This window comes from Epinephelus moara, chromosome 14 (genome assembly GCF_006386435.1).
Source record: "Epinephelus moara isolate mb chromosome 14, YSFRI_EMoa_1.0, whole genome shotgun sequence".
Classification (NCBI taxonomy): domain Eukaryota; kingdom Metazoa; phylum Chordata; class Actinopteri; order Perciformes; family Serranidae; genus Epinephelus; species Epinephelus moara.
Genome location: NC_065519.1, coordinates 1,145,821 through 1,169,116, shown reverse-complemented (window position 1 = coordinate 1,169,116; position 23,296 = coordinate 1,145,821). Strand labels below are relative to the sequence as shown.

Below are 23,296 nucleotides of genomic sequence, written 5' to 3'. Positions count from 1 at the left end.
CCGCTGTTTCCTTCGACCTTTAGCCCCACAACATGTGTGGCTTCACGGGACATTGTCGCTGTGTTTCCTGTTGCTGCTCAGCCTCCAAACGTGAGTGTTTTTTAGGGACCTGTCGCCGCATGTCCTGTTTCAGCTTCAAAATGAGTGTTTGTAGGGACCCATCACTGTTTCCTGTGCCACCTGAAGCAGGTATTTGTAGCCCAAACATCATCTTGTCCCGACCAAAGCAAGTGGTTTTTAACTGCACGTTAACAACGTTGTTGAAACATAAAGTTTAAACGTATCTCTACATAACAGCGTACAAATGTAACGTATCCATGGTCTGCAGAAACGTATGATGTCAACATTCTGTCTGTTAAATTTAAATCATGCAAACAGCTCAACATTTCAAAGAAAGACAGTGAGATGAATGATACATTCTCCAGACTCTGATCCTGCATCAGTTATTCTCTTCTTATGTGTTGAATACATGTAAAAAAAAACAAAAGGTGTGTAGCTGCAGCCGTCACATCTGACTGTGAGCTGGAGGGTGGCAGTCACTAAATGAAGAGTCGCAGTGGTCCAAGGTGAAGCTTCCTGGTGTTTGTCAGTGTGAGTGAGCAGCAGCTGTGCAGACAGACTTACATCAGTGGAGGTCATCGATAAAACCCGGTCGTGATCTTCTACCAGCTGTCTGAAGGTCGGCCTCTGTGACGGCACGGCGTGCCAGCACTCCCTCATGATCATGTACCTGAAACAGCCACAGCTACAGTTCAGTTTCTGTCTGTTACAGTGAAACCTAAAGCTACAACACGTCCTCTCCTCAGATCTCACACTGTTCCCTCTGATCCCTGCTGCTCTGCTTCATCTGCAGCTGGATGCTCACGCTCTGTAATTAAGCCTAAAGCAAAGTAAAGGCTCATCACTCTCAGTTTTTACTTTCATTTGTTGTGTTTCCAGCTGCAAGAAGACACAGTTCATCACACGGAGGAACTCTGAGACGAGGAGAGAAACCTAAACGAGCTGCTGAACCTGCAGGATGATCTACAGCAATCAAAGAAATATGATGTATGGCTCAGCTAAAGTCTTTTAAATCTTCTATTTGATCTTTTTTTTTTTTGCAAAGATTTGTTTTTACCCAAAGGTGCTCAGATTAAAGTGCAGGCGCAGCTCCAAAAATGTGTCGGGTTTCTGTTCGTGCATTTGAAAATATTATTTAAAAAGACAAAGTTAAAACACAAGGACAGTTATCCAAAGACAAAAGCAAAGCTCCAGATACTCTGATCCATAAAGACACGTACAGCTCATGGGTGCAGTTGGCAGGTTTGTCCATCCGATGTCCCTCCTTCAGCAGCTTAAAGAGTTCCTCTACAGGGATCCCCGGGTACGGCGAGCCTCCCAGGGTGAAGATCTCCCACAGCAACACGCCGTAGGACCACCTGAACACACACACAGGACAGAGCAGAGGTCACACGGTGCTCACCGCCTGAAGCGTTTACAGATGCTTGTGTTCCTCGGATAAACTGATGAATCTGCTCGAGCAAATATTGATCTTCAATCACGTCTACAGCTCTCCATTTAAGAATCAGTTTGACATTCTTATTGTTCAGGACAGTCAGTCGATACCTGTAAACATAAACAGCTGCAGCCTCGAGCCGCAGACGAGACGAGTCGAGACCCAAAGTCATCAGAAAGAAATGGAGGATGGGTTTTTCTTTGTTAACAGATACAGAGCTGAGCTGAAGCAAGATACTTTCACTGGTGCTGTCGGTCTGTTTCTCATTGGTTCATACTGACGACGTCACCACAAAGCAAATCAGCTCATTGTTGAGTCCAAGTGAACATTTGAGCCAAATTTAAAGAGGCCTTGAGGCATTCTTTAGATATCGCGTTCACAAGTGTGGGATGGAAGGATGGACATTCGGCCGTGGCGTCGCTGGCATAAGAATGGGTCACAAATACAGGTTCAAACATGGAGCACTGATTTCCTAAAACAGCTGGACTCTGTAGTTTATTACAAACATTACTGAATGAAGAATAAACCGTGCATTGGTTGGGACTATTTTCAGCCGTGGATTGATACACATCTGATGCTGTAGTGAGTATTTCTGACAGCAGGACGGTGTGTGTGTGTGTGTGTGTGTGTGTGTGTGTGTGTCCAGACTAAAGAAACATGTCGCCCAGCGGCTCACTGATGTGTTTGGAGCTCTGACACTTCTTCATCCTTTACGGGCCGATCACACAGATGTGACAGGAAACACCTCTGAATACATAATAAACATTTTCAACAGGAAACCGACTGAAGACAAATGAAACAAGTTCAAAGAACATCAGCAGCACATGGACACTTTTGTTTCTGCTTATGTTTCATCAGTTTCATAAAATCGTCACTGTCATCATCGTCTGAAACTGTGAGGCCTGTACGAGCTGCAGGAATATGAAACTATGTCTCTGGTGTGAAACTTTTCATAAAGCAACACTTTTATATTTTGATGTAAAAAACATTTTAAAGTGATCCAGTTTAGATCTGATGAGAAACAATGACTCATCTTTACACTGTTTTAAGCGTAGAGGGAACTCTTCTGACACATCCAACAGTTTCTCTGAACACAACCTGAATATAAAAATGTATCATAGTGTATCTGCAGTTTGAGTCCAGCTGCTGCTGCCGGCTCTGCTGCACCTCTAACCCGAGCCGTCCTCTCTTTGTCTCTCGTCTGCAGCTCAGCGTCTGCATTATTCCTAAATGGCTAAAAATGAGGGACGGTAATCAGATAATGACGTTTATTAAGCCACTGTACTATTGTTGGTCCAGTGAATCAGAATCAGACTCCTCCTCCCTCCGCGGGCGCTCAGCAGGGTTTAATATAATTATCCACACTGCGGTCTGGAGGGTGAAACACAGTGAGCCTCCGTCCAATCACACACAGAGAGACGGACAGAGAGGAGGCTGAGGTGAAAGAGAGACGTCAGTATTCAGACGTAAAACTGAAACAACTCAGACTAACTCGTCATCACTGCTGTGTCACAGACGGGAACTAATCAGGTCTCTGGGGTCAGCACAGGGTCAGGGGCCGTTTGTTCTGTATGTATGTGTATCTTACTGTTAGATCAATGTTCTTTTCGACATTTTAGAATATTTTTCTTAATTTTATCGACATTTCGCAAAAATTGAATTAATTTTTTTGCAACATTCAAGTAATATTTTTTGGAATTTTTATGAACTTTTTTTTTTGACATTTTATTTCCATTTTTTGGCTATTTTATAATTTATTTTTTGACATATCATTAAAATTTCCCATAAACCTTTAATGCTTTAATCCGCCTTCACACCAGGGTCACATGACTCTATGGGAGTATTTATCAGTATTTATCGCTCCGGCTCCTAATGGCAGTGATGAAAACACAACGCCCATGTCAACACGAAATTTTAGCCCCGTCAGTCGGCGAGATGCAACGACATGTTTCCAGAAAACACGTCCTTCAATGCCCAGCAGCTGAAACATTGATCCGAGTTTGAAAGACTGAGTCAGTAAGAGATATTAAAAGAAGTAACCACGGTTAAGTTGTGGTTGTGCCTCCATGCTCCTCTATGCTGTTTACCTGTTCACCGGCCTGTCTATGACGTCACACATGACAGCTCTGCTCTACTGGCTGTGAGAAAGGAGTCTGTCTCCATTTTAGCAGGTTTAACTTTCTGTATCAGTCTGCTGAGGAGGAAATCAGTTAATAAACACTATCACTGACTCCTGCAGCAACACGAGCTGACAGTCCAAATCCTTCTCACACCAAGCACAGATCTTCATCCTAATAATCTGCACAGAGCTGATTTAGAGGGTTTGTCTGGACGCTGTGCAGAGGGAAAATATTTGGATGCCACTTTGGAGAGTTAAAGGATTCATCTGCCCTCAGTGACTCTGGCATCTGAATCTACTGACCTCAGGTCTGAATTCACAGGTCGAGACTTGGAGTCAGGACGTGATGGTGCAGATTATTGTTTGTCTGCCTGAACACCGTGTGCAGCAGCAGCAGCAGCAGCAGCAGCAGCAGCAGCAGCTCAGTAACAGTCCAACACAAATGGCTCCCTGCGCGTCGTCTCAGCCAGCTCTGCCTTTGGAGAGCTGCAGGAGCTGTGATGCCAGTTTTGCTGTGTGAGCTGCTGCTGCTGCTGCTGCTGCACAACTTCCCTGACGTGACGTCGTCCTCTCCGGCTCTGGCTCTCTGCTTCTTGTTTGACTGTGTGACAGAGTAGTGTTTTAATTGTCCCCCGTCTGTTTCAGCGTAACGTGTTTCAGTGAAAACCATCACAGGTCAGAGGTCACAGTCCCCCGGGGCGCGTGAGAGTAAACTGGCTGCGGAGCGACTACTGTATGAAGGGAGGAGGAGGAGGAGGAGGAGGAGGAGGAGGAGGTTTGGCGGGAGGATCGGCCCTGTAATCCAGACCTGCTGAAATAACAGAGCCGGTTGATTCTCCTCTCGGCTTGTTCCCAGTCTGGTGTAATCACACGGCGAGCCAGTGTTGACAGGGGCCCGTGTTTGGCTTGGACGGCTGTGCTGGGGACACAGCGTCTGGCTGCGACGGGTGGCGGGGGACCAGGAGCAGTTTGGGGGGGCTCAGCTACCGAAACACAGATTGACTTTGTGACCTCCTCTCCTTAACTCCCCTCTCTGCTCCTGATGGGAGCCATCAGAGGCTTTAAAGGTGAGTGTGTCTGTGGCGGACATGTTGTGTAACCCCCCCCCCCCCCCGGAGGGAACACCTGGCGTTAAATCCACTGACCCTTTTATCGCCGTCTGTTCTGGGGCACATTGGATTCATAGCACCTGATAAACCCTCTTATCTCCGTCTGTTCTTGGATCTACGCTCAGAAAACAGCAGTGAGTGGTGGAGGCTCGTTGTGTTTCTGTCTCTGTGATGTCGCGTTGGGAGATTAAAGAACAAACGCGGCGAGGAATGTGGCGCCGCCGATACACAAGAAGCTCAGGATTACAGAGTGAGTGCAGATGACAGTGAGCGCTAAGGGAACGCTACCATTCCATATTCACACGCACAAACTCAGCGTTTGATGCTAACACGCTCAGTCACGATATTTCAACACCCGGATTCCTCCGGTGAACGGCGGCTCCACATGAGCGGGCAGCTGGCATGTGACGGTGGGTTTGTGCAAACTCACACATCGCTCTGGTGCGTGTAGACCCGGTCGAACAGAGCCTCCGGAGCCATCCATTTCACAGGCAGACGACCCTGCAACAACAGACAGGAACAACACACGGCTTCAGTCAGCAGAACTTCTCTGTACACAGCAGACAGTCGGCCTCGTCTCGCCATCGCTGTCCGAGTCCTTCACCTGCAGCTGACCTGTCTCATCATAAGACACTTTAGTTCAGCAGGTGCAAAGTGTTTACGTCTGATTCTGAATAAACTGACTCTGAAGCTTCACCTGCTCAGAAACTCAAATAAACACAAGAAGTTTGTGCTCTAGAGATCACAGAAAATACATGTTTGTTTCTTTTCTTTCACTGGAGTGTAAAAATCTCCTGGAAGGTTGAACTCATCTGAACACTGCTGTGGAATCTGTTCAGGTTATTCTCTCACAGAGCGTCTCAAGTGAAGGATATCGTCCCTGCTCTGACACAACGAGTCAATACTGTGTTCACAGAGCGAGACTCACGTTGGTGGTCTTTTTGTAGTAGTCTATATTGTGCACGTCTCTGGCGAGACCGAAGTCGGCGATCTTCATAACGTTGTCCTCTGTCACAAGGACGTTTCTGGCTGCCAGGTCTCTGTGGATACACTGAGGGGACAGGAACAATGGATCAGACACAACAAACTGCACACACACACACACACACACACACACACACACACACACACACACACTCGTACACTGATGCACTGCAGGCCGACAGCTTTCATTTACCATCGTCTGACTTTATCACCTCCAGCACATCCTTCAGACTTACTCCACAATATGAGCTAACCTTAAAGGTGTACTGTGCTGGATTTCACTGAGCAAACAAACAAACAAAAACAACACATTTGGACTCATACAGCAACAATCTCTCTCTCTCTCTCTGTCAGTGTGTACCTATCTACAAAAGCCTGTCGACCCAGCACAGTGACAGTAACAGGTGAGTTAGTAGCTGCACAATCCCAGAGGAAACTAATAAAATTGCAGACACAGCACCAAAACAACCTAAACACGGTGAGGAGAGACGCCGAGTGGACAAAGCTCGTTCCAAATCGAAGGTGAATCAGTGGTTGGCGTTTACTTTCTCCTTCACTGGCGAGCACTGCAGGAGAGGAGCGACGGGGATGAAGAGCGGTGCAGAGTCAGTCTGTTTCCTGTTAGCTTGCTAACGCATCAGCTTCTCTATTAAAACTAATGTAAGGTTCCCACAGTGGTGCAGTGGCTCTCTGTGTGTAGTGTCGGGGGAGGGGCCACGTTTGAATCTTGTGTGACACGTCATTTCTCCACAGTGAAGATTTAAAACCTGATTAACTGTAGTTACAACACTGATCCTATGTGTTAGCTAAGCTATCAGGCTGCACTCACTAATGTTTTATGTTTTACAATAAAAAGTAACGCACCCAAATTCACACATATCACACATATTGTGAAAGGCTGCGATCATGTACCAATGAGCTGACGGCAGTAAACAAGGAAACCGTCCTGAGTGCTTGGATGGGACTTTCCCCTGGAGTCACATGTTCAGATCTGTGTGAACTCTGAGCCATTTTAAGGCTCACCATGTTTCTGTTCCTGAACCTGACCTTCATAACTTAACGTTAATTACGTAGCTGTATGTTAAGGACCTAACGTCATTCACGGGGAAAAAATTCGTAGGATATCATACGAACTGTTCTGTGAGAATATGTTGAACCTATGGTGCGTTCAATGAGCCCTGGCAGCACAGAATCCAAAAGGCTTCAAATGACGTCACCAGCACATCCAGAATATTATTTACAGTCTGCGCTGTGGACCTGATATCAGCTGGTGCTGCTGACAGTAACTAACTTGGCTACAACTGGTTTACTAACAACATCTTGGTCGACTCAGGTGTGACATCACTCAGGTGTGACATCACTCAGGTGTGACATCACTCAGACATCAGCTCAGACTTCTGACTTGTGAGGTGAGCGGAGGACAGCGCTCAGTCCTCATTCTAATTCTGTCCATAAACCTACAAAATAAACCTTGAAATAACTGAAAAGGTCAAAATATGATTTGATTTCTGTTCAAACTGAGGCTGAAAGAAATGATCTTAAATGATATTTAACTGTCCGACGTGTCAAAACATACTGCCTGATTTCACGATTGTCGAGGTGGGTTAATAATAATGATAATAATAATAATTAGTTGAAGCTGTGAGGACTTTTCCTCCACACAGACACACACACACACACACACACACACACACACACTCAGCTCAGTGAAACAACATTAGCATATCAGCGTTAGCGACAGTGTCATGGCGGCTGACCTTCTGCGAGGCGAGGTACTCCATGCCTCGGGCCACCTGGTAGGCACATGACACCAGGTCTTTGAAGGTGAGCTGCTCGTCGGGGATTTTGCAGGTGTCGAAGGAGTAGTCCATGCCTGGTGGCCGCCGCGCCCGCAGGTACTCCCTCAGGTTACCTTTGGAGGCGTATTCCACCAGGACGTACAGAGGACCTGCGAGCAGCAGAGCACACGGTCACTTTCAGGACACAGTTAGTTACCGTGTCGATCGTCTCCGCTGTGATGCAGCGCTGCCTCACCGTCCTGCGTGCACGCTCCCAGCAGGTTGATGATGTTTTTGTGTTTCCCAATCATCTTCATCATCTCCATCTCTGACACCAGGTCTGACAGATCTTTATCCGTGGCGTCATCTGAGACAACAAAAGAGAAGGAAGAACAAACCGTAGTAAACATCCAGAGACAGAAACAGATACACAGAGAGCTGAGTCTGAGGCAAAGAGAACGCAGAGGACACAGAGGACGCAGAGGACGGAGAGGACGCAGAGGACGGAGAGGACGCAGAGGACACAGAGAACGCAGAGGACAGAGAGGACGCAGAGGACAGAGAGGACAGAGAGGACGCAGAGGACAGAGAGGACGCAGAGGACGGAGAGCTGAGTCTGAGGCAGAGAGAACGCAGAGGACAGAGAGGACACAGAGGACGCAGAGGACAGAGAGGACGCAGAGGACACAGAGGACGCAGAGGACAGAGAGAGGAGAGAGAGGACGGAGAGGACGCAGAGGACAGAGAGGACACAGAGGACGCAGAGGACAGAGAGGACGCAGAGGACAGAGAGGACGGAGAGGACGCAGAGGACGGAGAGGACGCAGAGGACGGAGAGGACAGAGAGGACGCAGAGGACAGAGAGGACGGAGAGGACGGAGAGGACAGAGAGGACAGAAAGGACGGAGAGGACGGAGAGGACAGAGAGGACGGAGAGGACAGAGAGGACAGAGAGGACGGAGAGGACGCAGAGGACGGAGAGGACAGAGAGGACAGAGAGGACGCAGAGGACGGAGAGGACAGAGACAGACAAAGTGACTCTGTGTGCAGGAGTCAAACAGACACAGTTCAGCTGATGTCCTTCAGGACATGTCAGAGCACAGCTCAAGGTGGAGAACAACAATCACTAACCTTTCAGCATTTTCACAGCAACAGTCAGCGGCTTGTTGGGCTTCTCCTTGTCGATGCCGATGGCCTCGGCCATCACCACCTGACCGAAGCAGCCCTCGCCCAGAGGTTTACCCAGAGTCAGCCTGAAACACACACACAGCTCACAGTTTAGCTGCAGGCAGGGCTGAGGGAGGGTTTTTAAATTCATCTCTACAGTTCTGAACGAGGCTGATTTGTAGCGAGGAGGAAGGCGCCACTGTGACCTTGATGTATCAACGGCTCGCATGTTTTCACACACAGAGCGCTACAAGGACAGCGGCGCCCGATCTGTCGACTCTCAGATATGTTTCCTGACAGCGTGAAAGAAGCCTCAGCGCACCATGTTTCCTGTCTGACAGACGTCTGACTGGAGACGTGTGGAGGTGCTTCTCTTACCGTGTGCGAGGGAACTCCCATTTGGGGTCGGAGGGCAGCTCCAGCTCCGAGACGTTGGCGAGCATCGGGCCGTCGCTGGATGACAGGCGGGCGATCCGGACCAGCGGGGTGTTGGAGTTCATGGAGGAGTTGGAATCCAAGGACACCTGCTTGGGTGCAAAAACAAACTGTTATAGACTCTGAAAAGGACGGAGTGATGAGTGTCTAAAGAAGGCGACAGAGGGAGGACGTCTAACGTGACCTTTAACCCTAACCCAACACTGAAGGTTTTAACACAGCGTCTCACACCTACCAGAAACTACAACACTTAAGGATTCAAATGTCGCATCGTCTCACATTTAGAGACAGTGTGAGACGATGCGACAGTGAGATCCCATTTCCTGCTCCTGGTGGAAAATATGGCACCAAACTCCCTTTAAGAAATACAACATTAAGAATTCCTTACCAAAACACATAACTGTAGAAACACCAGATAAAAGGCGTCACGTGTCGACAGTGTTCTTGTTAATTCGGCATCAATATAATCCATAAAGATAAACTGTGTTTAATACAAACTTTACATTTTGGATTTTGTCGCCTCGACTCTTTGAGCCTCCGTTGGAGAGAAGAACTGTTTTAAACATTCAGATTAATCAGAGCTGATTGAAGGATCAGACACAGACTCTTGCTCACTTCAGAGAACTGAGACTTGTTCTGGCTTTTCCCGGGTGACCCCTCCATCTTTACTGTCGACCGGGTTTGCTGCTTCCTGGTTGGTGCTGCAGAGAGCGCTGCTATTGGCTGTTTCACAATGATCACGTCACTGATCTTCAGTATTGCCAAGAGCCAAGACTTATTCACTGTTGAATCAACAATGATTTCTCAATGTTGTTCCATAAACTTTAAATGTTGTTTAAAAAATTGTTTCGATGTTGAAACAGATCTTTCTGAAATTTCAATGTTCAGTTATAAGAATTTTGTTAACCTTTTCACAACCATCAGAATTAAACGTTAGAACAACAGCCGACATTATTTCAACCACATTTCAACGTTGGAGGTCGGTCGTGTGTCAGCTGGGTCATATTAAACATGTTTAATTTTGTGGTGAAGTCGCGATGAGAAAAAGACTTCAGGCAGCTCCGACTGAGTTTTACCACCACGTTACATCAAGGGGTCGAGATCACGAGAGCCAACGACCGACTGAGGCCAGACTCTCAGGATTTTATTGCAACACTGGAAATTTAACTACCGACTTTACTCTGAGTTCTTACCTTGATCGAGAAGTTAGAATTTAATCTTCGACTTAGAGAGAAGAAAACTAAAAGCTTCATCAGTGAGAGTGATGTTTAACTTGCTTAAATCATCATCATTCACACAGTTCTCACTTTACATTAAAATATGTTTTGTAATTATCTTCTTTCAGTCACAAGTGTTGAAGAGTCTCAGAGAAACTAAACTCACCTCACATCACTGGCAGAAACATTTTTCACGTGTTAGTCTGATTAGACATGTTAAAGACGAGGCTGACGACTGTAAAACTGTAAATATAATGAATCATCTGTGACTGAATGTTGAAGCTCTGGTTTGTACAACGAGCTGAACAATTCACACATGAACACAAATAATCCATTTCTGGGATTTTTGGACTTGTTGATGTAAAAAGGTTAAGGACGGCGTCAGTGATTGAACGACCTCACGATACGACACACTGCAGCATCACACATCTCAGGAGTGATGTCAGCGCTCTCTGAGAAACAGGCGGGCCGGTGACACCAGCAGTGACTTTAACAAACAGCCGGCTTGTGGCTGTGTGCAGGAGGAAGCAGGCGGTAACAAAGACGAATGAAGGAGGGAGCAGAGGTGGGCGCTCGCGTGGCGAGGTGGGACGGACGTCTCTATCCATCAGCGGGCTCCATTTCCAGACTGGCGGTCGTGCCGCTGAGCCCGCAGGCTCGACATCCTCCCACCCACCATTTATCTGAGCGCCAGGGGAGCTGACGGCTCCGACCCGGCCTCTGATGAATCTGTTTGTGTCAGAGTCGCCGGCTCGGCCCCTTCAGGTGGGGTCCTCAAACAAAAATGGCCACTTAACAGACTTCCCTCCTGAACATCTCCTCTGGAGCAAAATGAGAAAAATGCTGAGAAGCTTAAAAAAAAAAAAGAAACGGCCTCGACCACAATTTCAGAGGCATGAAAAGTAATATCTGATAGAACATGCCAGGGGCTTTATGGGAGATTTACTCAGAGTTATGAAAAAGAAAGGAGAGAACCTGGAGATTAGCTTTATAAAAACCAAGCAAAGATTACAGAAAAATGCAATAAGACCTCTCCCTGCACGACCTTATAAGAGCATGAAGGTAAAAGATTTAGGCGCCACAATTAGAGCATCGTTCAGACGAGCAGCGTTCCTCCTGATTTAACCCAACAAGGCTGCTTTTATGTAACCAGGACTAATTATGAAAATACATCATTGTACAACCATTCAGGCTAAATCCTGCCTTTGGTTTCCAGAGTCATGAGTTTGTTCTCCAGGAACTGAATTATGACCGTCGTCAGGAAGAGTTTTCCTTTCTAAAAGTGCATCTTTCTGTATTTTGAGCAGCACAACCCTTCAATTATGGAGCTGGGAATCTGGAGCTGGCTCTGAGCGACCACACAGCGGCTGCAGGAGTCCAGCAGGGCGGGGCAGGACGCACACACTCATCTGCATTTTACACATCATCTTTACATCCACAGAGCCGTCACAGGATGAACAGAGTGACACTGCTCTGCTCTGCTCTGCTCAGAGACGTTTTGAGACAGAGGGGTAACAAGAACAGAAGCAGAGCTCAGGAGCTGCGATCGAAGTCTTTTCACTGAACAGACGAGGATTTCAATTAGTGAGCAGAGGGAGAGCCTGCAGACAGATCTCTGGCCTGACCTGCTCTGAGCTTTTCTCCTGACGTGGACGCGTCTGATTCTCATTTCTGTTTTGACTCCGACTCGTCCTCATCGAACCGCTGATGGATGTTGACTCAACTCTTCTCTCCTGACTGTCAGCAGAGCACAACCCTGCTGAACAGTCTCACTGAAAAACATCTTTTCTACCACTCAAACCAGAACTCACACTATGAGTGAAATTGATTTCTTTATCTGGCAAACACACATGTAAAGGGACAGTTCACCCCAGAATCAAAGAGAAACACATTTCTCCTCTTATTTGTAGTGCTACATGTCAGTCTGGATAGTTGTGGTGTTGGAGATATCGGCCGTACAGATGTCCGCCTTCTCTCCAGAATAGTGCAACCAGTGCATCTATAGCACTGAGCTCACTGAGCCGGTATCAAGTCTATTCATGATAATACAGCAGAGTCCTGAGCTCAAATTATAACCAACCCCAACCTAATCAAGAAGTGTTTGTTTCCATATCTTAATACTCAGCCGACACATGTGAGAACGTTATCAATCTCCTCATCTTAAACTCTGTAAGAAAGCAAATACACAAATTTCCCAAAGTGTAGAACTTTTCTTTTCATCCTTGAGATTCAGTTTATTTCCTGTTTTGGTTCGGAGCACATTTGATTCATCTCGTCCTGCTCTGTTTTCTGTTTGAACTCTGTCTTGGATCTGACTCGGACTCGACGGAGGTGCGTCTTGAACGTGGTGGCTGAGAGATGATGAGGTGAAGAGCTGTGCGGGCTGCAGGGTGCAGGCTGCAGGCTGACGCAGCTGCTCCACTTTATGTTTCTCTCCCAACAGTTGAGGGGCGAGTGTGCGTTACACAGAGTGAAATCTAAAACTCACACTGACAGTCACAGGAGAGCATAAATATCCCTGAGCTGAACCTGCTCCAAGATAAATGTGAACACATGTCAGCAGTGTGATGCCTTCCAGCGTCCAAGCGACGTCATCAAAACAGCAGGACACACAGACGCACAATAACCTTGGCTACTGATTCACACTGTGTGAGTCTCGTCCTGCGAGCAGCTCGTCTCTGAACGTTACAGACAGATATCGTAAATAAAAACTCCTCTGCAGGTTCCTGTCTCTGTGGCTCTGATGCAGATAAATGACTCTGTTTTTCCACGACGCTCTGACACTCAGGGAGCTTCCCTCTCTTAACATCCTTACTGCTTTCTGCATTGTTGAGGCTGTTTTTCAAAATTATTCTGCTGCAGTTTAGTTTGGAGAAAAAAAGTTTCTGATATGTCGTGTTTTTATTAAGACAATGTGGGATTTTTCTCCCAAACTCACTGTGTCTGGAATTCACCCTGGAAATTCAGTGTTTTCCCAGGAAACTCAGCGATATCTCTGAAGCCAACTAAGTGCTGAACAGTTGTGGCAACAGTAGCTCACAGATTTCCAGGGTTGAGAAAAGAACTTCGATTAGGGTTGCAACTGTATGAGATTTTCATGCTACATTACCGTCTCAGAAAATACTGCGGTAAATGGTATTACACAATTATTATTATCAGTTACAATGATCCTTAAAGAAATGACAACAGATTGTTTTGAAAAATAAAATAAAATAAAGGCGAGATTTTCCGTCAAGTTGCAGTTTTTGTCAACACCATAGATGAGCAAATGTACACAATATTATAACTGTCAATTTTATACTGCTGCAACCACAGTGATGATCAAATTATGTCATTATAGGAGTACAGAGTGCCGATTTACGCTAAATCTATCAGTGCCAACTGTCGGTACATGAAAGCACATCTGGGCTGCAAAGTGCCCTGCAGCCCGGAAGACAGCAACAGAGCTCATCGGCCAGCAACAGAGCTCATCAGTCAGCAACAGAGCTCATCAGTCAGCAACAGAGCTCATCAGTCAGCAACAGAGCTCATCGGCCAGCAACAGAGCTCATCGGCCACGCCATCAGCTGCTCCATCAACCGCTCCATCTGTGCAGCGCTGATCTGCTGCAAAACCTTTGCATCTGGATCATTTTCTTTTCTACATTATTTTAGCAACCGTATGGTTTCACTGTTCGACCTGCAGATGACAAGCGATTAGCTCTTTTCTCTCCATTGTGGGAGATTTATGTTTTTGCTGTCTGATAATGTTTGTGTTTGTGTCTGGATGATACTTCTGTGTTGTGCGTTTGGATGATGGATGACAAGGGGTTAACACACCAGAGTGTTTTCTAGCATTTCATGAGATATTTTAATTCAGCTTTGTGGAAAAAATAAAGTCAGATTGCTCCATAATTCAAACTCCATCATGTTGGACCAAAGTTTTCTGCCCTGAGCTAACAGCTGACCAGACAGAGAGAGAAAGAGGGAAAAGTGTTGATACGAATCTTGTATCTACTTTCTGTTACCTGTCTCTTGAGGGGGAACTTTGACAGTTTCTGCACGGGCGGCGTGGGCAGCGTCTTCTGCGTCGTCATCCTCATACGACAAAGGACGACGATGACCACGGCGAGGATGAAGAGCACGCAGCCCGTCACGTAGATGAGGATATCAGCGTAGTAATCCTCCTTCTCTGGGCTCACTGCTTTGGGAGGAGGAGGGACGTCAGTCAAAATACAACATATCATTAATTCATAATTTATTTTCACATCAGATCTCAGCAGAAATATTTCTTCTGAATAATTAAACACAAATGTTGCTTTGCTCAGCGCCACATTTCACCCCAGCAGATTCTTTTCTTTGGAAGAACGTCTATAAATCAGAAACAGATCAGGAAGTAATCAGCTTGTAGTTTTATCCTGCAGCAGGTAATTGCACCTGTGATATGCTGCTCCCCAGGGAGGTAATTATTGTGTTGAACACCCAACACAAAAAAGTTTTTAAATTGCCTCGTAGCCTTGAGACATTTAAACAGACGATCTGCTCTGATTAAAAAGCCTCTTTCTTTCAATGGAGGCTGGAGTGCACATTCGGCTTGTGCGATTACACAGAAGCAGCGCATTTAAAAGGTGTTAACAAGTGGCAATCTGCGATAATGTACGATAATTAGGTTTGAAAATGAGCGTCAGAGGTCGCGGCACTCAGCAAAACAAACACAGTACAGTAACAGTCACAGTTTGATGGAGGTCACGGAGGACGTGGACGACAGAGAGAGAAGAGGAATATACCTGGAAGCACCGTCAGCCAGGCAGAGTGATAAGAATAGCCGATAGAGTTTCCTGCCAGACAAGTGTACTCGCCCGCATCCTCAAAAGACACATTGGTCAAGGAGAGCACCTCTAGCTCCTTATCTGTGGTGTTAATACCTGCCGTCTGTGGAGGATGAGAGGGGGAACAGAAGGAGGAGGGAGGACAGAAAGAGGAGAGATATCATGAGCCCAAAGCTTCTTAAAGGAAACACCAAATACACCCTTGAGGAAAGGACAGGAGTGAGGATATGAAGGAGTCAGCGGTAGTGTTTTCTTCTGCTGACAGCAGCTCCACCACCACCACCTGAAAACACCCAAGCAGCACCGTCACCACGCTGCGACAGAAGCCTGCTGGTTCAATCTCAAACCACAAGTTGTCACACTGCAACACACCTTCGTCTTATCAAGTCTTTCAAACCTGTTACGTCCTGAAAGTGAAAAAGTCTGACATGACAGTGAGATTAATTTACAGGGGACAGATTCTGCTCATTCTCAGGTTGTACTTTTGGTTTCTACCTGAACATGTTTTCATGATTTAATGTTCAGAAAACAAATTACTTTCCTCAAACTGTCGGACCGCCTGTTTTCACAAGGCACTCTGTTTTAGTACCCGTCTCTTTAAAACTCCTCCTTTTTTTGCCTACTCCTACCCTACTGTGCTGTGATTGGCTATTACTACTCACTCTGATTGGCTAGTGCATCAATGGTTAGTACTTGCCAATCACAGCACAGCAGTGTGGGACTAGGCTAGCTAATAACAAGCTTTGGAAAAAAACCCACGTCATTGCAGCCGTGGGAGCGACTGTAACAGAGGCTAGCTGCACTTTCTACCGTTACAAATCATCAGTCAAAGCTTCTAAACCAAAATCTTTACAAACGGTCATGTTCCAGCAGGAATGTGATCCAAAATCTGGGAGAAATTAACATTGGCAACCAAGATGACATGTTTCCCTGACGTTAGCATGTGGCCACATGTAGCAGTGTATGTACACTTGCGGTGTGATGTAATGAGCCTGGAGCAGATGACAGTATAAAGACATCCTTCACAAGCTGACTTTTAATTTTACATAAGTTTATTTCATTATTTGAAACTTTGGCCTCGTTTACTATCAACGTCTATCATTATTACGACATATATATGACAGAAAATTAGCACAGTAGGTCCCCAGTAATCAGTTTCAAATCAGCCTGTTTCAAGAATTTGCTCGATTAAAGTACGGCAGTCTGGTTTATTTTGTCTTGAAGATACTGCATTTATGTAGAATTAAACTAAAAATATTCTCACTGCAAAGTCAGATTTTATCACTTGTTTTGAAAGACCAGGACTCTGGCGCTCAGTTCGAGATAAAACTTGATAAGACGCACGTTTTTGCAGCACAACATGTGAGTTTGAATTAAACCAGTGTGAAATTTACCTGACACCAAAGCAAAGCAGATCCCTTCACCAGAAATGATGGCACCTTGCTGGTGTGCCGACAACATCAAATGTGGACAACGGGAAACTTTCGTACTGTTTTGGACATTTCAAAAGCTTTTGATGCTGTTAATTATAATATCTGAGCATCACACTTGGAGTTTAGGATGTTGTTCTAAAATGTTTCTTGGCTGTAGTATAGTAGTAGTAGAAGTAGAAGTATTTTTTTCTAGGAGTACCTCAAGGATCTATCCTGGGTCCACTGCCTTTTTTTAAATAACTGGGGTACCTCAAGGATCTATCCTGGGTCCACTGCCTTTTTTTTTAAATAACTGGGGTGCCTCAAGGATCTATTCTGGGCCCACTGTTTTTAAGAAAAATAAATTCTAATGGACATGTTAATGGTTCTTAAAGATCTTCTACCTTTTCACATGAAGAGTTTAGTTCACTAATACAAGTTTTATTGAAACACATTTTTCAGTTGTTTGAGCCGAACAAACTTTTATTCAGTGTCAGTCAGTCAAAGACACAGACTTTATAAAACCCCACAGATTCAGCATGATTGCTTCTAAATAACCTTGAAATTGCTCAAAAAAGAGCACCAGTGAAGTTGAGGCTTTTCCTCTTTGACTAATGGCTGATATGATGACCAGTGGGGGAGTTTCAAACCCAGTGTCTGATGTGGCTTGGTGGGGGGGTGGGCGACTCTCATTCCCGGGGCCTCAGTAATGAACAGTGACATCCAGACCGAGTCATGAATCAGAGTCCTGCTGCATGCTTTCATATAAAAGCACATTAATACAGCTGGAGAATGCACTCCCAGGCAAATCAATACTGCTGTGTGTGTGTGTGTGTGTGTGTGTGTGTGAGACGGTGGATTGTGGGAGGGTGAGGCTTTTGAAGTTGTCGCAGTAATTAAAGGTGTGATATTGTGTTTGTTATCGATCGGGGAGGAAGACAAAGTGGCACTGGGCGTTAAAATGGATGATAGCTACGAGCTAACAGAGTGTGAGCATTTAAACTCAGCAGAGGAATATCTTTGTGTGTGTGTGTGTGTGTGTGTGTGTGTGTGTGTGTGTGTGGTCCTATTAGAAAGCCAGTGAGCTGATCAAACCCACAACCAGGAGGAGCCCCGCAGAGAGGATGAGGAAGAGGAGACACAGCAGAGGATCAGATGAAGGTGGCTGCGACCTGGAGCTCAGGATTTACCTGCTTTGTGTACCTTTAGCCAGAAAGCGTTTTCCGACTTGCCTACAAAGTTTGTGGCACGACACCAGTACTTCCCAGCATGCCTCTCTGTCACGTTGTACAGTTTCAACTTACTGTGGGCCTCAGTGTGTTTACTGACAACACTCTGTGGAGGGAACAGTGAGACGCACAGTGAGGCCGTTACAGCCACTTCCTGTTACAACACATGTTCACAACATACATGCAAACACACACACACAAATACACTGCAAACATTTTACATTTGTGTTTGAGTCAACAAATGAGACGCAACTTGTTAAACAGTGACCTTTAAAGGAGCAGATTATTTCTCAACTCAGCTAGCTGTTTCCAGGTTTTCATGCTAAGCTAAGCTAACGATAGCTCCAGCTATAATAACTGTCAGTCGCAGGAAGTGAAGCATCACATTTACTCTGTTCAAGGTGCTCAAGTCATATTTCAAATAAACTGTATTTATAAGAGATCTCGACAGCTTTCCTTCATGTCACACACCTGGAGAATTTTCTTGTGCTGCAGACGTCGCCGTATTTTGTCGTGCACTGTGATTGGTAGTGTTACTGGTCTCTGTGTGTTCAGCTCTCTGGACTTCAGTAGCTTCTAAAGTCCAGTTCAGACCAAAGATTCACAACGAGACGAGTAGAAACTACTTACAATGCTCCGGTCTTCAACATGGTAATGCTGACGGTGTAGATGAATAAGTCAAGTTAAACTCAGTGGAGTGGGCGGAGTCAAAGGTCTGGACCCAAGAAACCTCGAATACCTCGTACAAACCCGATATATAAATGCAGAACTTATACTTGTAACTGATTACTTTGACACAGGCCGACAAGTGTTGGTAATTTAAATGGAAACACACACACACACACACACACACACACACACACGCAGTGAAGCAGGCTGTCTGTGAGATTAAACCTGTAGGATCATAAACACACACACACACACACACACACACACACACACACACACACACACACACACACGTACGTTTCATACACACAGTAACACAAACTGTCTATCTGTAGATTAAAGGCATTACAGTACGTCAATCATCCTAAAGTGTGTGTGTGCTGCGTGCATAAACACTCACACACACACATACACACACACACACACACACACACACACACACACACACACACTGGCTGTGACGGCTCTCCAGCAGAGAAACTGCGGATGAATAATTAAACGGGCAAAGCACATAAAGGAGAAAACATATCATGTTTTATGGCGCTTAATGAACATCCAGGGCTCGGCTCCAGACGCCTGCCCTCCCTCCCCTCCCCCCCACGCCACAGCGACTCGCTCATCGTTAACTTTTTTTTTTCCAGGCATCAAAAGAGCGATTCAGGCATTTCTTAAAAAAAGAAATCTTGCATGACCCCCCCCCCCCCAGCTGTGTTTAACTCCTACAGTTTATATACCACACATGAGATGTCACAGAGGCTGAAGGAACTGTGGTAGGGCCACAGACACGCACACACACACACACACACACACACACACATCTCTGTAAATACTGTTTCAATTATGTGGTAGTCGAAAATAGAGCGTGGAGCCGCGGTCTGGGCTGACAGGCTTTTTTCTCCCCCCTCTTCTCTTTCTGTTGGCCCGTCTCTCTCCTACTCTCCCTCCCTCCTTAATCTCTCCATCTTACTCCTTTTTCTCTCTGACTGTCACCTCCTCCTCCTCCTCCTCCTCCTCCTCCTCCTCTCCCTCTGTATCTGACACACACCTCGTTACTGAAATCTGCTGGAACGTTCACAGATTGGCCTCGTGTTTCACTCTTCAGTCCAACAGATCGAGAAACACTTCTGTGACACCTCCAACAACAGTATGAGATTCTCACGGTGTGATGATAAACATCTCACGGTATCACAGAGTCTTATTTGAACAAATGTTTTATTACTATGACTGAAACCTGAAACCATTGTGTTGCTGGAAGTCTGTGTAAAAAAACTCAAAATAAAGCTGAGCTATTTTCAGTATCGTAGATAAACAAATGTACGCTGTATGATAATCTTTATATCACCTTGTCACCTGCTTATCTCTGCAGCCCCCCAGTGCAGTTACATTAATGTGAGAGCTACAGCATGCAAAGGGTTAAATAATCAGAGGGAGACATTAAAGGGGCGTCTCGTTCTCTCTTCTTGTAATAAATTATTTAATTATCACTCGTTACGCACAAAGAAAAAAACATTGTTTCAGGCAGTGTGACGAATCATCAGATGCTGGGAATGAGCCACTTTTAAAGTTAGTTCAACATTTAATCAGTGAACCTACAGCTGCAGGGAGGCTTTTATTTCACCTTCATGTCCGGTACTGATGCTGTACCAACACTGTGTGTGGACGCTTACCCTGCGCTGTAACCTGACGAGCACCTCCTCACATATGTGACAACACGCTGCAGCGACGCAGACCTGCAAACTGTTTCCCTCAGTGGAAACAAAGATTTTATTTACTTTATTTCACGGCTAAGGAACAATAAGTTAAAGTCCTGTGTGTGATTTATCCTGTAAAGTAAAGTCCACTAGCTGCCAGGCTAATTCATACAACTTGATCTGTCGCAATAATTAGGTTTGGACAGTTGTTTTGTCAGTGAGCTGTAATGGAGCTGAAGTTACCTTTGTTAAATGTTGCTGTTGTCCCTGGCTTCATATGAGCAGAGGAAAACTCTGCTAGCTGCTAGGCTAATGTATACAATGTAAAATGCCTTAGGCTTGTGCTAATAATGTTAGCATGTTGTATTTGTGGGGAAAATGTGTCCAGATAAAGACAAGTGTTTGTGTCTGTGAAGCTTGTGAGTTAACTGAGCTGAATTGTGTCCTTTATTTTAAACCTGTTTTACGTGTTTGTTGAATCACTGCACAGAAACACAACAGGAAGGTTGCTGTGATACACTGGCGTTAAGGTTTACTGTGTCACAAGGTACGGAGTCCACAAAAAACCCCAAAAACATTTAGTTAAAAGAACCAGAATTTATTAAACTAAGATTGACTCAGTGTGTGAGTCAGTTATGAAAGCCATGCAGGGACGTGTGTCAGGTGTACTGCAGAGGTGCTGATGCAGGGTGGACGTCTGCTGTACGGACGGAGAGTGAAAACATGAGGCAGCTCTTACAGGCTGGAGGCCCAGGTGAGATTCATCAAGGTAACGACCCTCACATGTCAGGTGACTGCCTGATGAGCATGAACACCCTCCGTCACAAAGCTGATGCACATTTGATTTTCTATGATATTATTTTGGGAGACTTTTTACACAAACTTCATTAACAAAATGTTTCAGTAATAAAAGGTTTGTTCATCAACAGTACTCTGTTGTCTCTCCTGTGAGGATCATTCTCACCGATGATGATATAAATTCTGTCAAACTGTGAAACCACAATATTTTCTGAGGTGGTTATCAAATCGTAAAGAATCTCATACTGCTGCAGCCCTGCTCAACACAGAGTCACAGTAACTCTGACGCCAACTAGTGTTTTGAAGTGTATTAATGAGGTAACAATCTTCTTATCTCGCTCGGGACTAAAAAGAAAGACATTTGCACTGTTCAGCAAAATCCTAATAAATCCACTCTAATCATCAGACCTTCAGTTTCCCAGATTCTTACTTTGATGCCAACTGATGATGGTTAAAAATAAATTCTATTTTCTGTCCAACACATGATGAAAAGAAGAGATTATCAGGCTGGTAAGAGGATCCATCAGTGAGGCGCTGAGTGTTCACAAAGGTTATTAATTAAATCTTTAAGTGTAAAATAATCCATCATATCACTACTGCAGAGGAAGAGCTGAGACCCTCCTCTTCCTCTGCATCATCATTATATTACAACTGACTGCTGAATACAGTCGACCTCAGTCTGAAATCCATCACTCCAACACACACACACACACACACACACACACACACACACACACACACACACACAGAGCTGCAGCGCTCCATGTGTCACTCTTCTTCTTCTTCTTTTGTTCACTCTCACTTTCTGTCTCTTCTGTCGTTTTAATTTCTCCCCCCCCCGCCCCCTCGCTCTATCCCTCCCTCCATCTTTACCCACCGCTCCGTCACACACTCTCTCCCTCCCTGCTGACTTTGCCCTTCCTTGTGTTCCTCCACTCATTTTTTCCATGGCTTTTTTGGGTGCCTCTTCCCTCTTTCCTCTCTCCTCCTCCTCCTCAAACCACGCGACGCAGCACATCTGACGGCAGCGGCGGTTAACAGAGCCCCGTCTCTCTGCCTGCGTTGCCGCCACCACGGCAGTTAACTTAGTCCAAACCAGATGTTTGTTTTATTCCCTCGCTCTCGAGAGAGAGGCAGAAAAAAGAAAAGGGAGAGGCCAAATAAGAAAGCAAAAGGCCTTCTTGGCTTTTTTCGATGGGAGTCTTCCTCTCTTCACCCCAAATTTATATATAAAAAAAGAAAACAGTCCTCTCAGTGGGTTAGGGTGTTGTCCTCCTCGCTGAGGAATGCTGTCGACTCTATTCCTGAACGCCATCGCTGCCTGGAGAGGTGATGAGACCTCCACCAGTTATTCTATAACCCTCCTGAGACCATCTGACGCCTTCACCACGCTGTTTATCTAACACACACACACACACACACACACACACACACACACACAGGGAGCACCTGCAGATGCAAATGCAGCTCAGGTACACTCATTCTTTCACAGTCTTGCATGTTACCTGATGTATAATTGAAGAGTTCATTCCAGAACAAGTGAACAGGGCCATTCAGCAACAAGACGGATCATCAGCCAATCAAAGTTGGACCGCCGCCGCTGCTGCTGCAGCACATACGAACTCCAAATGTCCAAACTGTGACCTTTAAGGTGGATTTATGCTTTTATCAGCGCGCTACTGTCTCATATAGTTGTGTTTGTTTTGTCTGCTGGCATTTTCTTTCCTCTCTCTGCCCTTTTTCTAATCTGACACAAAGTCAGAACGAAGTCCAGCATGTTTGAAATTCAATAAGTAAAGTTCAGGAGCAGATGCAGACACCTCGGGGCTGTGCACGCTGATCGCATCAGCTGTTGGAGGTAATCATTAAAATAATCTGCTCTATCTGCAGTCAAGCCACACAAACAATCCTCAATATAAACCTTCACGTCGTTATCACAAAGTGAAAGAGTTGAACTCAAACTGATGACAGGTCCGTCTGTGGGTAAAATCCTAAATTAATAATAAATCAGTCTCTGTGAAGCTTTCACAGCGAGACAGAACAAAACAAGATCTGTCTTATCTTACATATGACGCAGAGGACACAGCAGCAGAAGTTCATTCATCGATTAAGTGATTTCACACGTATGACGCGAGTCACACAAAATATTCTAGCATTCAAACTCGTGGGAGTGACACAGCGTGAATATGTGCATTGTGTTAAGAGTGAATGCGTGTGTGTGAAGTGCTGAATGTACGACAGGATAAATGAGACTTTGATGGTGCAGCAGGAGTTCTGTGTAACTTCAGATGATCAAGAATGTAAGATATTGTTCTAGATTCTCTGTTAACGGTGCAAGAAAAACACAGTTTCTTTACAAATCCAAGGCACCTCACACACAGGGAGT

The 23,296-nt window shown here is 45.4% G+C and overlaps 1 protein-coding gene across 9 annotated transcripts in view; it reads right to left on the bottom strand.

Annotated features, from left to right (window-relative positions):
- The window catches only part of fgfr3 (fibroblast growth factor receptor 3), a 102,040-nt gene that overhangs the window by 7,022 nt on the left and 71,722 nt on the right, over nt 1–23,296 (bottom strand). For 3 of the 9 annotated variants that reach the window (XM_050062120.1, XM_050062127.1, XM_050062122.1), the window contains exons 8-17: nt 15,070–15,214; nt 14,305–14,486; nt 9,031–9,176; nt 8,617–8,738; nt 7,742–7,852; nt 7,465–7,655; nt 5,652–5,774; nt 5,154–5,224; nt 1,281–1,418; nt 625–730 (exon numbers count right to left, since the gene is read on the bottom strand). In XM_050062120.1, coding sequence (XP_049918077.1) covers nt 625–730; nt 1,281–1,418; nt 5,154–5,224; nt 5,652–5,774; nt 7,465–7,655; nt 7,742–7,852; nt 8,617–8,738; nt 9,031–9,176; nt 14,305–14,486; nt 15,070–15,214 — 1,335 coding nt within the window. Of the gene's footprint in view, nt 1–624; nt 731–1,280; nt 1,419–5,153; nt 5,225–5,651; nt 5,775–7,464; nt 7,656–7,741; nt 7,853–8,616; nt 8,739–9,030; nt 9,180–14,304; nt 14,487–15,069; nt 15,215–17,713; nt 17,859–23,296 lie in introns of all 9 variants that reach the window. The other 6 variants (XM_050062121.1, XM_050062128.1, XM_050062123.1 and 3 more) reach the window with 4 other exon arrangements.